The sequence below is a fragment of the Punica granatum genome, chromosome 2, assembly GCF_007655135.1.
Source record: "Punica granatum isolate Tunisia-2019 chromosome 2, ASM765513v2, whole genome shotgun sequence".
Lineage (NCBI taxonomy): Eukaryota > Viridiplantae > Streptophyta > Magnoliopsida > Myrtales > Lythraceae > Punica > Punica granatum.
Genome location: NC_045128.1, coordinates 35,281,925 through 35,296,990, shown reverse-complemented (window position 1 = coordinate 35,296,990; position 15,066 = coordinate 35,281,925). Strand labels below are relative to the sequence as shown.

General features: G+C 38.7%; 1 protein-coding gene, 1 long non-coding RNA gene and 1 other non-coding gene across 4 annotated transcripts; all 3 read right to left on the bottom strand.

Moving 5' to 3' along the window:
* Positions 1-614: 614 nt before the first annotated feature.
* Positions 615-2,240, bottom strand: LOC116194916. Its single transcript, XR_004154556.1, has 2 exons — positions 1,580-2,240; positions 615-1,152 (listed from the first exon to the last, which is right to left on the bottom strand). It is a non-coding gene; the product is annotated as an uncharacterized LOC116194916 (long non-coding RNA).
* Positions 2,241-3,294: 1,054 nt separating this feature from the next.
* Positions 3,295-3,375, bottom strand: TRNAL-AAG. Its single transcript has one exon. It is a non-coding gene; the product is annotated as a tRNA-Leu (tRNA).
* Positions 3,376-3,717: 342 nt separating this feature from the next.
* Positions 3,718-12,524, bottom strand: LOC116195977 (serine/threonine-protein kinase CTR1-like). Of its 2 annotated transcripts, XM_031525455.1 has the most exons (16): positions 11,774-12,524; positions 11,298-11,364; positions 10,872-11,004; positions 10,637-10,781; positions 10,219-10,322; positions 9,706-9,914; positions 8,818-9,186; positions 8,635-8,675; positions 8,335-8,403; positions 8,129-8,229; positions 7,948-8,032; positions 7,749-7,847; positions 5,001-5,069; positions 4,736-4,867; positions 4,468-4,562; positions 3,718-4,354 (listed from the first exon to the last, which is right to left on the bottom strand). In XM_031525455.1, the coding sequence occupies exons 1-16, from the start codon at positions 12,368-12,370 to the stop codon at positions 4,246-4,248; spliced, it is 2,424 nt and encodes an 807-aa protein (XP_031381315.1). In that variant the 5' UTR covers positions 12,371-12,524; the 3' UTR covers positions 3,718-4,245. The 2 variants fall into 2 exon arrangements, with proteins under 2 accessions (XP_031381315.1, XP_031381314.1); XM_031525454.1 differs by lacking the exon at positions 11,298-11,364 and having other exon boundaries at positions 10,872-11,173.
* Positions 12,525-15,066: the final 2,542 nt, after the last annotated feature.

Genomic DNA, 15,066 nt, shown 5'->3' with positions numbered 1-15,066 from the left:
TCTTAATTCCGAGCTAAAGGCGAGTTTCCTTTTGTTGTTCGTGCGATCAATAAATTTTTCTGTTTAAACAGGTGATGATTTAAAAGGGTTGATTTGTATTCCTCATTTTTTTTTATCCGGTGTGTACTCTGATATTCGGAAAGCCCAATGGATTCTGATGTTTTCCTCTCATTTTCTCTAGTAATTTTATGAAGATTTCTCCCCTCAATTTCTCTAGCTATTTGTGGCAATCTCCGTGGAATAATATTTACATACAACCAAAATCATATACAACCTACTAACATCAGTAGTTTCGAATGGTTTAGCACATTTTTCCTTAAATAAAGTTTTTTATTAGAATATTGTGAAAGGAAAAAAATTTACTCTTCGAAGAATTTTACTTCTGAAAAGGCCAACCCAGCTTGAATATGTATTGATTGGAATCGTTGGGATATTGGATACGAGATGGTACCGGTCTATGAACTTCAAAATCCAGCTATGTTCTAAAGCTCATGTTTGGTACACGGGCAACGAAATGGACACGAATTGCTGTTTGCTAGCTATTCAACATATAAAGATGCGTGTGTTCATGGGACTTTCCATCCTCCTCTACTAAACAGGGTGCCATCAGATTGGTGGGGAAAAAAAAAAAAGGGAACGGATTTTTCGAGCTCTTGAATAATAAGTCCGGGACGTTCACAATCTGAAGGCCTCAGACCATATGGTTTTCATGTCGGAACATATTAGGAGGGAGAATTCGATCCCCTCATCGGGAGGACTTCCTCCCTTCTCGGGATCGAAACTCATCAACTTCTCCTCCCCCAACCTGAGCCTACTGTCGAGGCCGCTCCTCGTCCGCAACATGAAAACACCGAAACCATATTCATATTCGGGACCAAAGAACCAGTCGTGGATGTCCCATAAGAAGTCCATCAGCACCCCGTCCACGAATATTGCTTGGTTCCCCCGGAAGTTCCACATCAGTCTCCTCACCCTGAAGGGCCTGAACACTCTCTTCGCATCGAGAAAGAGAGCAAAGACAGGGCACTTCCTCCTCCTTTCATTACTCTCATCCTCCATCTCCATCTCGCTCTCTTCGGCGACACCAGATCACGATGTCATGAGCTGGCCCCAAGTCTCTAAACTGTGCCTCAGTTGAATACACCTCAGTGCCTGCAAATACGTACCATGTTTTGATGTATTAATTTGAAGTCCAGATATGGTAGTATCTGACACGTACGGTAACTAAGGCCATATAGTCTATCTCCCGATAATCACAGAGCATCCATATACGATGGAATTTACGCAGCACGTATTTACTCAAGGAACCCTCCTCGGTCATAACAGCCAGACCCCAGGAAATCACAAGTGTGATCTCTAATGGATGGATGTGTGTCTACATGAACTTTTGTATTTGTTGTTAGGTTGTGGCTCGAATCTATGATTCAGACATAAATATGGATCAAATCGAATAGTTTGCATAAGGTGCAGTGCAGACAAAATTCGAGCACAAGTTGGTTTTCTTTTTTCCGGGTTTCGGTATATTTAACATGAATAATTTATGTGTTAACTGACTACAAATAAAAGTACTGAAGGGTACCTGAAAAATGCTCGCTTAATTCGAGAGATCAAAGAGAATTTGGCCCCATCACGAACTTCAGACTTCAACCTCTTTACTTCCGGCTCCCCATCTTTGTCACCGAGAACTAGCGCGACCTCAGAGCTGGCAAGAACAACGACGTAAAACCCGCGAACAGGCTTGGGACCATTGTTGAACCGGGCATCACTTAGATCCCACAAAATCTCAATATTTAAATCGCATGCTCGGAACCCCGTGCTGCCTTTCCTGTGCCTCAACCGCTGGGATATTCCGGGGCACGACTTTGGGGAGCAGCACGTGGTACAATCAGTCACAGATACGTCAAGGCCCCGTCCAAGGAGGGAGCGGGACCAAGTGAGAGCGATCAGGAGCTGCTGCTTCTTAATAGAAAAGGCTGAGACGCAGGACTTGTAAGTGCAAGTAACCGAGTCGGGCAACGAGTGGCCGACGACAGGAGAGCGGATAGCTGAAGAGGCTGAGCAGTGAGAGTCTGAGACCTTAATGGCATGCTGGCTTTAGCAAGTTGCTATGCTCCTCATTCCACACTGATCGGCAAGCAAAGAAGGAGTTGAACGTTGAGAGAGAGCCCACCAAGGCATAAGGAAAATGTGAGAGACAAGACAACTGAGGATTTGATTCAATTGGTCAGTTTAAGCTGATAGAAACTCTTCTGATTCCCATGTGGAGGTGTCTGTCTGTTCTGTTCCCATATTCAAGCACGCAGCATCAGTAATTGAATGCAAATTAAAAACATACATTAAATACGGGTTTCAGTTAGATATATGGAAAAAAAAAAAAACACTATATCCAAGGAAACTGTAATGCGAGACGAGATAACTGTTGGCAAAATGTGCACAGTTTGTAAAATTTATATGTAATGTAGGGATTTTAAGTTCACTAGAAGTATCTCATGATCAAGAATAATCAACATATAAATCTCACTCGTATCAAAGAATTGAATTTAGAACCTCTTAATTTTGAGTCGGCGACACGTGTCATTGTGCTAACACCCATTCCTCCTTTTTGTAATTTAAATCTAGTTATCTAAAGTATCATTGGGAGGTAAATGAGCTAAAATAAATGGGTTTTTGACCTGGCCTATCAATTAAAATGATGGATAAATGTATTTTGATTAATCTTGTACGTCCGCTTGAATTGATCAAAGATTCTCTTATGATTTTTCTGTTCTTGCAATTAAATGAAGACATTGGATAAGATTAATGTGGTGGCTGACAATAATAATAAAATGGTTATTAAGAAAGATTCAAGGGAAAAGGGTTTTGGCATAGGTGCGACTTGCAATTGAGATGGGACAACTACATCCGATTTTGACCAATAATGAATTTAAAGATTTGGCATAGTTTTTGGCACCCAAAAAAAATATATTAGAGTTGGTCAGTCTTGATAATTGATTTTGTGAAGGTAGATTGACACGATTTTTCTCGTGGTTTAATTAAAACATCTTAACGTGTCGAAGTACATTGATCCACTATGTCTCAGCAGATATTCACATCATATCACAAATATTGGGGTTCGAGGCCGAGCTAACGAGACCGATCGAGACCAGCTCGGCTTAGAGAAGATAAATTTCACATAGGCCAATTGGAAAAAGCATAAGCTATGGGCCCAATCACTGAATGGCTGTCACTATATATACATATGTACATGCATGTGTGTATGTTACAGAAAAAAAAAAACAAAAAAATGAAAGAAATTGTTGAGAGTGGGATTTGAACCCACGCCCTTTCGGACCAGAACCTTAATCTGGCGCCTTAGACCAACTCGGCCATCTCAACGTTTAATGACCTGGCGGTAATAAATCCCATACTAGCCTACAAGAATAAAGAAGCAACTAACAACATCATAAGATAGTGTTCCATCTTTCGAAACTTGTAATTGGTACATACTCCAGGTACTATAATGTCTGCGTGATTTTGAGCAAATGAGGATGCATCTTGGTCGGTCGATGTCACTTATCTCACGTAGAGGAAGGGAAGGACTGCCTCTGCCAAATTTGCTAGTCAATTTAGTAATGTAATGAAGACGATGAGGAAGAGTAGATGTCAGAACCAAATGTAGAAGTATTCCGACAATATATTGCAGTGCCAATAAGTAGTAGTCATTGGCGATCAGAAATCTTTAATTCGAAAGAGCGCTTCAGAGGCTCAGTCGTAAGAGTCGCCAGCGAATTCTACTTCTCATTAAAATCAAATTCTTCATAGTTACAATTACAAGCCCCCTTTTTACATGACAAAACTTTCAATTGGACAACTTGAAGCATTCATATACAACTTTCCACAGAACTGAGACGATGATGTTACAAAATGGACCTGAGCCAAAACAATATTAGCTAGAAACATCAAGAATATTGATGAGGTTGGTGTCGGCGACTGCTGCTTCTTCGTGTTAAAACCGGAATTTACAGGAGAGTTTCTGCAGTAAACCGGCAAATGAAACGTTGATTATATGCGGCTCTCTACCAATAACATCCAGCTATTACTGTTTTATTGAAAGGCAAGTTCCATGTCCAAGGCCAAAAACATCATCGTCAGAAGCAGAATTGAGAAACTCAGAGAGGCTCCACGAGAACTTTGTTCCTTGCCAGAAAATGTTATTTCCAAAAAGAATGTCGAATAATTGCATGGGTATCTCGACTGTTGAGTAGTTCAGGTGATTAACGGCATGTCTGCACGGCTTCGTTGAGGTACTGGAGGTTTGATCAATGGTCTCAAAGCTTCCATGATAATAGAAAAAGATGGACGCTTCCACGGTTCTCTGCAGCAATAGATCATCACAGCCCGTGAGAACCAATAACACGAGGTGGGACTAAAATAAATTTCCCAACTACAAAATCTCAATAAACGTAGAGAGAAGAGCTGTTCACTAGCCTCTCCCAGCAAGCTTCAATCAGAGAAGCCACTTGAGGGTTTAAATCGCGTGGAATCTCAAGCCTTCTATCTTTGAATCCAACAGCTGCTACAACCTGGAAAGCAAGATTTATTTAAATCGACACACGCTTTCAGATATAAATAAAAGATCATTCAAGTTGGGGCTAACTCTAATGTGGCAAAGATCCACAAAACCTTTCCAGGTAAGAAGAAATTTATTTATAACCAACCGTATGCCAAAGCTCAAAAAAGAGATACTCGAACAAACCTGGGCCGGATTTAAATTACTCCATGGTTGTTGCAATGTCGCAATCTCCCACAGTATCACACCGAAGCTATAGATGTCCGCCTTTTCATTTGATGGCTCATCACGAAGAACTTCTGGTGCCATCCACTCAGGCTACATATAATCGAATACAATTACTAAATTAGAAACCTCTAACGGTGAAATTATGGACAAAGCGAAAGTCTCAACAAACTTTTAGTATAGCATCAACTCCTAAAGAATGTACTGTTAAGATTATTGCACTTACAGTCCCTGCAGCTGACTTCGATGAGAGAAATGTCCTCGCCTTTAAACGCGAAAGGCCAAAGTCACAGACCTGAATCAGGGGGGAAAAATCAACTTAATGTCTGCAATTTGGTGAGTACAGGTTGAATTTTCGTTTTCAATTCATTCTCAAGGCTTCGTTGCAAGTGGTTGCTTAAGCTCCTCTAAGGCCTCCATTTTCCCACTTCAAGGTGCTACTGCTAATCCTACCACAGATTTATTTTTGCTCTTTTTGATTGTTCAGCTAGGATTCACACGAGGATCATGACTTTGAGATGAGTATTGTCAGTATAGCATTAAAAACGCAATTGTTTTATTGTTTGATTGGTTGGCATCTATTTGCATTTCTTGTTTCATTCCATTTGAGTACTAGCAGATGCTATTAGACTTATTGATAGCTTTGGAGCGTTCTGTTCCCCTGATCACTGTCCTTGTAACTTCTGATGGACGGAGCTGTACTGATATTGGTTTTTTTTTTTTTTGCTTGGTAAATTTCTAGTTGATTGAACTAGTAATATGTTTTTCCAGCTTTTGGGTTTTAATGTCCTGCTGGTGCTTGTTGAAATGAGACTCGCAATCATTATATATATGTATATTTATATATAATGCTGAACTAGTAATATGTGTTCGGCCCATTTTATCACTTCTTATCCACTACTAGTTACTGATGTTAAATTTATTGATGGGCTGTGGAGTTTTCTACATACCTTAAATTAATTGGAAAAGCCAAAACAGAGGTTTTGGGGTTAAATTAGGAGCTCCAATGACCAAACAATGATACTGGCAAATGGTAAAAAAAATTTGGATGCATGATATTGGTTGGGTCTTAACATCATTAAGCTTTTATTTGATTTTAATAGACTTGGAGAGTTCACACCACTAGACCTGCAGAACCAGGAAGATCTTCGAAAATCATCTACAAGGTAACTATTTGATATGGACTTATTTATTTTTGTTAGTGGTGCTTTTAATTCAATAATTATTTTTTTTCAGATTTTACTACTGTATTACAGAACTTGTATTCTTTTCGCAGTCATGGCTCGATTGAGTTTGAGGAATAAGAGCAAGATAAACAAAATTGTTGTTTTGACTGTGTGGATTCAATTATGCACTATTTTGAGAAGCAAGATGAGCATATTATCAGAAATAGCTACCCGATATAGCCCCATGCCAGCCATTAGGTCTCATGAGTTGAGCTTTTCTCAAGAAGAGGGATTACATTAGGAGACTTGTGTATGCAGATGATATCACTTGCACTCAACAACTAAGCATGGCTATTCGAAAGTTCGGAAAGAAGAATGCACTTCATGCTGTCGACGGCCTCAGCTAAGCAGACAGAAGAATGGCTATTCGAAAGTTCGGAAAGCACCTAAACGAAGTGCTAATCTTTTTTGGTACTGATCCGGAGGATCGCTTGGAAATGGTGAAGGATTTTCTTATTAATGAGTGAAGCAATGTAATTTTGCTGTTTTTTTTATGATTCTGAGTATTCAGTGAATTTGGTATTGTCCAAAATGACTATTGCAGGTTGATTCCATATTTGGAGTTGTTATAGTATAAATATGGTTGCTTGCTCTGCAGTAGTGTGAGAGCCAAAGCTCGAGTAGTGGCTAGTTGTTTAACTTGCTTGATCTGCTTGATAAGTTCTCTTTTTGACAAAGATTTCAAGTTTTTGCTTGTCGTGGTTTGCATATTTTGCAGGTGGGGGCACTTCATAAGATGGACCGGTCTTACTTTGGGGAGGGTTTGACTCTTCTTGGAGGGATTAGATGATTTGGATGGCTCAGTTACTTCAAGGAAACTCGCGTTTCTGTGATATCTGCAATCTCCATTAGGCTATTTTGAAAAAAAAGTTGCTCAGTAAACTCTTGAAAACTTCATTTATGCATATCTATTTGCTAATTGGGTATGTTCTGAACTTTTGGCCTTCGAATACTTTTTGATTGAATTGGGGTAAACGTTATACATATTGCTTACATTATAAAGTGATGCTTTTACTTGAATAGGGATTTTGTCAAGGATGTGGCCATTACAATTTTATTTTGTTTTATTTGATATGTCGTTATATTTTTATCACAATTTTATTTTATTTAATTATATTTCATGAGGTTATATTGTTATTGCAATTTTATCTTATTCGATATGCGGATATATAGATCGGTGTGATTTTATTGATGAAGCATGGAAGATGCATCTGGTTACTCAGATCGATCTTTTACTGGAAATATTCTTAAAATACTTAACAAAGGATAATTATTAGTTATTTGAAATTTTTTTTTACTATTTATTATTTCAATAACACACTGCATCGTATATCTACATGAAATAATTACTTTTTTCTTGACTAAAAGTAAAGTTTATTATTTGTGTGAATTTATGATGGAAAAAGTTTTAAAAAAACTACTAGTTTATATAGGAGGGGTAGTATCGTACTTTTGTCCTAAGCCTCTTCTCTCAAACCAAAATTAGGAATTGTAGTTCCCATCTCATCTATCAAATCCAACCAAACAAGTAAGCTCATGTGTGATCTTGATTCCATTACTTATTAATTCATATTACAAGCTTATTCCATTTATGGTTTATTCCATTACAGCGAACCACACATAGCACTGTTTAGCTCAGTTGGTTAGGGACAAGACTCACTCTCACTGTTTTCACCACAAATCCAGAAATGAAAAAGATCTTTAAACCAGAAAAGTAACCAATGACCTCGAGAACTTTAAGTTCATACCTTGACTGTGTATTTTTTATCAACCAAAAGATTTGGAGATTTTAAGTCTCGATGAACAATGGGAGGATTGCGCTTATGAAGATAATTCATTCCTTTTGCCTGAAAAAGATAATGATCATCAGCAATAGGCTAATATAATGAGAGAGTACAGAAGAATAAGAAAGCTGAACTTTCAGCTTCCAAGCAAGTGGAAACATACCACATCATAAGCCATGCTCAATCTACGCCTCTCGTCCAGCATTTCTCTCGGACCAGATTTATGCAATAGTTTATACAAGCTTCCCCTGTGATTTAACATCAATATTTATCCGCATCATGTTCCAACGACGTTATGTTATCTATGTAAATCCAGAGTGATGATGTAGAAGATGATGCCGTACCTTGATAGATACTCTGTGACTATGGACAGATTAGGGGGTTCTGTAACAGCACCCATAAAAAGAACTATGTTTGGATGCCGCAATCTTTTCATTATCGCAACCTAGCAATCACGAGAAAGGGATGAGAAATACAAAGATCAAATCTAAGATACAAGAAAGAAAATAATACTTCTTTAGCCAGGGAAGATTTTATCCTATAGTTATACCTCCCTCAGGAACTCTTTAACACGCTCTGCATGAAAATCTTGCTCCATAAGAATCTTGACCGCGACATCCTGAATATAAGATTAAAAATTAAGGTCAACAGTAGAAACCAAAAAAAATTACTTTGAGATTAGCAATAGAAAGAATTGGGAGGTATACAAGTTCAGGGGACGTAATATCTTATCATTCTAAAATTGATGACAAACTGTTGGAGAGGATTCGTACAAAATCAATAGATATTGACAAAATTAACAAAGAAATTTCCTATAAATGGTTAAATTTACAAAGGATAGATCACTTACCGAGCCATGCCAATCAGCTCGATGAACAGTTCCAAAAGAACCTGAAAGTATTATTTGATTCTTAGAAAATGTGGTCAAATCTAATGGAATGCTTGCTGCTAAGGACGCAAGATATATACCTTTCTTCTCAGAAATGAAGTTCACACATAAAATACATTTCAACAGAAATAAAGGAAGCATTACCTGCCCCAATCCTCTCTTTTAGAACGAGATCATTCCATGGAATTTTCAGATCCTCTATGTCAAGGCAAAGCTCTTTCTTCATCTGAATACTTCCCTCACCAAATCTTGAATCTCCAGAAGCATCCAGCCCAGGATCGGTTGAGCCTATTACTGGTCGGGCGTCTCTATGCCCAGTGGAGATAATATGCTTTTGGTGTCGTGGATCTCCAATAACATTTGCTGAATGCATAATATTCTGGGAAGGCTCGGATGATTTGAAAAATTGGGAATCAGCTTCCTGAGCACTTGACTCAGCAATCTTTACATTGTTGTTCAAGATGCTGCTCCTTTCAGTGTACCTCACATCAACTGGCTTAGAGTACACTGGGCCTACATTTAGAAATGTCTTGTAAATGAGAATCCATGGTGGGGCAAGAATAGTTTCCCACTCCAATAATTTTAACAAAGTCTATACAGCACCAAGATTGCTCAAGGTCCAGTAACATGTACATGGAAAAATGTCAAGTCCTAAAGATAAGCTTTATGAGAAACAGCTTCCAATGCTAAACTAGTAGCAGGAAAGGCAATTTTCTTTATCAGTAGAAGTTATTGAATCATAAAAGATACAGTGAGATGGCATCAAAAATGTAGAACAGAGACATATATGTAATAAGTATGAAGGTGGGGAAGAAAGAAAAGGACAGAGTTGGCGAATCAGATAGGCCTAAATTCAGACAAATGACAAAATAGACTTGGTGTCTAAGCCAGTTACAGAAGGATTGGATATTTTCCTCCAGATGTGCATGTTCATAACATGATTATCATCAATAATGGAGAATTTAAATAAATGCAACTGGTAAATTGCGCTCAAGTCCGAATAACATTAATCAACATTGACTTGACACTTACCTGCCGATGAGTCATCAAAAACAATATCAAGTGTCTGAGAATCCGAGAAATATTGTTTGGCCAGTGACCTGAAATCAATTATAGGTTCACTAGATTTGAGTCGTGGAAAGCGTAACGGTGAAGATATCGAGATGGACGATGGACCATTGAGCAAGGAATTAGGCTCACATAAATGACCTGGCTTCCCAACCAAATCAATGAGGTACTCCCTGACATTATGTAAAAAAAAAAATGAGATTTTAATGCCATATTGTTTAAATTAAATGGAGGGCAAGACTAAGAGTTCAGGACTGTGGAAAAAGAATAACCATACATTTACTGAAAAAAAAAAGGTAAACAAATTTACATGAAAGGAATTGCATCGCCACCACACATCTGGAAATATGCATGAACACAATTACAGGTAAAAGGCTATAAATCTAACCTAATTAAGCTGGAATAAATGTACATATAAATTGACCTAGAAAGACATAACAATTCAATCATTTTTGCTTGGACGAAAGCTAAGCATACCTATCAAGTCCAAAACGGACAAGGCAAGAGGAAGCATCATTTCTTGTACAATATTTACAGCCCTTAGCAATTCGACAAGGTAAGTCAATCGTGTCAGCAAGAACCTGCAAAATCAACAATTTAAGCGGGTCAGAATTTTATAGAATGAACCAACAAAAGCAAGAAGAATTTTCAGAGGAGAGAAACAACCAGGCATCAAACTCACAAACTTTTACAAGAAAAGGCAAAACGATAACATCAGACAGCAGGCATAGACTAAAATAATCAAGTTATCGCTGAAAATAGCTAGCATAGCAGCACAGAAAAAGTTGAAAACCATTTTATTTCTCAATTTCTTTAGCTGGAGACTCCTGTCAGCAAATTTACCAGAAATACAAACAGCAAAAGGAGGATGTATCGCAGACAATTAGAATCTTACTTTGAATAGTAAAGCACGATGATTGCAGAGACCAACTGATAAGCTACCTATTGGCATGACAACAGATCCCATGCATTCTTTTAGATCATCACGGCACTCCCTCCACATGGAAACTAAGTTGTCTTCTCCGCTAGAGGCCAAACCACTGCAACATCAGAATATTTTCACAACCAGATCATTAAAAGCATAGAAGAAAATACTTTTTTTTTATTGGATATTAGGTGTGGAAACTCACCCCATGAGATTGCAAACAAGCTTAGAAAGTTGATCCACAATCTCATTTGTAGTAATGCAGCTAGACGAAATGCTGAGGACTCTATGCAGGAAATCTTTCAAGCTTGGGTCAGTGCGCCGGTCGACCATAACCACTTCAATTGAAGAATCAGAGGAAGGATCAATAGACTTCAGTAGTTCAATTGATGGAATGCGGCCATTCTCATGAGAATCACTACAAATTGCCCAAACATAAGGATCCATGCCACTGATTAGGTAAAACCCATCAGGAAGTCTATCAGAATATGACAGGCAGCCATTTACCTGGTACACGTGTACAGGCACAAAAGCACAAGATATTTCAGCCACGAGCACAATTGAGATCAGAAAGAGTAATCAGTGCACTAAATCATGCTTTAAAAGAGGCAGAAAGGATAAGCAAGCTGACATTCATTAATTGAAGGAGAAAAACTCTTTGAGTTCACATTAGTTAGACTTTCGGACTCCGCGAATTCCTAAACCAAGGAAAACAGAAAGAAACCGAAATGAGGAAAATATCTCGAGACATCAGGAAACAATGTAATCCACTGAGTTCTCTGCTAAGGCAGTGATATTACTCCCAACAGATTCCCAGATGGCCAATTGCCAGTACCCCAATAATTCATCACGTAGTGAACCCATAACGTCATGTTACTCACACAAGAAACCATGCAGTCAAGCAGCATTTCTACGTCACTACCGCTATGCTCAATTTGCAGAATATCGTGAAAGCTAAGGCTTTTAAGTGCAATTCAGATTCCATGAAACCGAACAGAACTATGAACACGAACATACATTCCGTCAATTCCATAACTCTCCGCACTCAGCACACGAAAAGGACAATAATATCATTAAAGAACGGGTAGCGAGTTCAGTGAAGCATACCCAGAATCGATGAGACATAGCCTCAGAGGAGCTGGAACAGGAAGACGACCTCAAGGCGGACTCGTCAGGGACAGGATCCAGAAAGTTCGGATCATCCGCGCAAGTAGCTTCGGAAGAGAGCCTCAGAGCTAACGCCAGCTGCAGCTGATAACTCTCCTCCGTCTGCTGCGCCCAGCTCTTCCCGGACGACGATCCCCCGGCGGCCTCCGCCGACTTCAGCCTCATCTCGCCGCCGCCGATCCTGTACACATCGTCGTGTCCGTATCCAAACGTGGTATCAATCTCGTTCCCTGCAGCCGTGGACAGGGTCGGGGCGTAGTACTCCCCGGAGGGGGAGCTCTCCCCGAAGCTGCTCCCGCTGGATTCCCTCTGCAGGGCGATCGGAGCGTACGGGGTCCCGATCCGGCTTGACGCCCTGTGATCGCCGCCTCCGCCGCTGGAGTCCCAGTCGAAGCCTCTCTCCAGCTTCCCCCTTTGGGCTTTGCCCTCGTTGGACAGGGGCTCGGAGCACGATAACGGAGCTCCGCTGCCGGCGTACTGGTCGTCGGGGAACTGGCTCAGCAGAGTGTAGTTGGATCGCTTACCTGACATTTCCATCGGAGAGGTATAGACAGCGCAAGAAAACCCTTAAAACCCTAGAGAACCGCCATTGATGGGCATGTCGGAGAGGGGGATTTCGGTGTGCTGAGGGGAGATGTTTGGCGGAAATATTTTATCTGAGCTCAGAATTCGGTTGTAAGAGAAAGAAGGCTGGGGGAGAGGAAGGGGGTTTCATTCGGTGGCGAAATTGTAATATTCATTTTTTTTCTTTTTCCTTTTTTCTTTTTGTTTTTTTAGGGAAAAAGTATGTTTTTTAGTCACGTAGTGATCACTTTTCTATTTTCATCTTATTTTTACTTTTATTTTTATCCTTTACCTTTTATAATTTTTATATTTTCGTCCTTCCACTTTAACTATTAATTTTGCTTATGTGAAATATAATTGCATTCCACATATCTATACATGAGCCCATACCTCGTCTGAAGAAAAGAGAATTCCAACAAATGAGTATTAATAAAAGAAAGAAATATGCCTGTCTCAAAAATAAAAGAAAGAAATATGAAAAATAAAATTCTTCTTTCTTCATCCTTCTTTTTCATGTCGATAAACATGATAAGAGAGAGTTGAGAAGAACTTCCCAACTTAAATTTCCGACACAGAGTTATAAAGAGGACATCTACAATGGCAACATCAATGCTCCTTGCTAATGCTCTGATGCTCGAGGGTATCAGGGTCTTGCTCCCTCCTATGTTGAACTAAAAATCTCAAATTTATATGCTAGCTAACTAATTACTTCGAGAAAATCCCCATCTTGCAACTTCAAAATCTTTTTTTTCGAGTTCTGATTGCTTTTTCCCTCCTATCATTTCTCGTAGAATTATCCATGGACAATTCAAAATCAATTCAAAATCTTGCCTTTCTCTCATCCCTCATTCCGATTCGTTTGGGTTTGGTTTGGAGCTTCATATATGATTGATCGATCTTGAATGATATTCATATTTTTTTTTCTCTCTCCATGTGTTTCTGGTTGATCTCGTAAACAATTAATCAAAGGTGTGATGATTAGAATTCCTCTTCTCCTTCCTCTTCTGCAGATTAGATTTCTCATAGGTGTACAAATATCCTATATATTCATCTCTTGATTTTTCTTTCCTTGCCTTTGAGATGATGTGGTGTCCTTTTGTCGAATTGGGCATCTAATCATATTCCACATTAGCAAAGTTAATCGTTAAAGTGACAGAAGGACTGAAATAGAAAAGTTGTAAAAGATAAAGGACAAAAACAAAAACAAAAACAAAAACAAGAATAAAAATCGAATGAAAATAGAAAAGTGACTGAATCTACAGGACTAAAAAGTATACTTTTCCCCTCTTTTTCAAAATACATATGAATAATTGGGACCTAATAACAAACCGGCCTGGTAGACAAACTCTTTTTCTTTCTTTTTTTTTTCATAAGGCGTTTGATTCAAGTATTCTCAGATTACATGGAAAGTGAAAATTGGAAGAAAAATTTAACTATGAAATTTTTTTCCTGGATTATAGACTGAAATGCGAGATTATTGTATTTGGTAAACTATATTGAATTATGGATAATATAATATAATATAATTTATTTTTACAAAAATAAATGTGAGTGTCAAGACCGTAATTTTCGTTATAATCTAACATCTTCACTTATTTCGGATGCAAAGCCTTTATCAACCATAGCGGTAAAGTTCTAATTCGTCAAAATAATTACAACGGTTATTTTTTTACCGCATTTATATCCAAGCATTGTAAAATTCAAACTTTACATTGAAATAAATGGCAAGTGGTAAGCGAACTTTACTGCAATACAAATGCAGAGATGCTCAAAAATTAGCAAAAGCGCCTCGCACTTATGTTCAAGCCAAAATCGGAACTTGAAAAACCACCCACCCCCCACCCACCCCCCCCCCCCCCCCCCCCCCCCCCCCCAAACAAATTCATTGTCCCAAGTAAGTTCGTTTACGAGCAAACGATTGAATTGCCTAACTAGAGGTCGCGTTCTAGGAGATTCGATTCATAAACTTATAAGTTAATTACGAGAAATTCGCACAGTCTATCCACTTGCACTGACTCTTTCTTTTCTTTTCTTTTTTCCCTCCGTGTCTCTTTCCCCTCGGAGTGTAATGATCTCAATGAAGAAACACAGTACTCTTCTTTTTCGCTGAATAACACAGTACTCTTCGGTTGGTGCCGAAAATGTGAACTACGTTCACATGTGTGGACGTAGATTTTCTGTTTCGGTGAAATAATTTTTTAATAATTTTTATTTTTCCTGCTTTGCGGCTAAATATAGAAAAGAAAATTATGAAAGAAAATGGAAATTCGAAAGTGCATGCATCGACCGCCTTTTCGTCATTGGACGCCGGTAAAAAGTCTTCGCTTGACGTAAAATTAATTACATAATATAATAATATTCCAAATTTCTGCAAGAGAACAGAATTTTATGTGCCTTTTCGAATTAAAAAAGAGAATTTTCTTCACATGAAAGTTGCTGTGCCCTCGAGCAATATATTTGCAAATATTAAAACACAACCTGGCAACTATTATCATCAAGAAGAAATTACCTCGATTATTAACAAAAGTAATGAAAAAGGAATTATGAATATTTGTGTATTTAGAACATCCGTAGCGAAAGCCCATTTTCAAGGCCAGTTGGATCCACGTGGCAAGTGGGCCGGTCCCGATATGGTTGCTCCTGTTGCAAGAGGCTTGAGCCCGCAGCAC

Coding starts and splice junctions, on each gene's coding strand:
- LOC116195977 (XM_031525454.1), bottom strand. CDS start 12,370: ATGGAAATGTCAGGTAAGCGATCCAACTACACTCTGCTGAGCCAGTTC. Junction 11,174..11,773: donor CTATGTCTCATCGATTCTGG/GTATGCTTCACT, acceptor CACGTGTACCAG/GTAAATGGCTGCCTGTCATA. Junction 5,070..7,748: donor ATAAAAAATACACAGTCAAG/GTATGAACTTAA, acceptor CCCCTGATTCAG/GTCTGTGACTTTGGCCTTTC.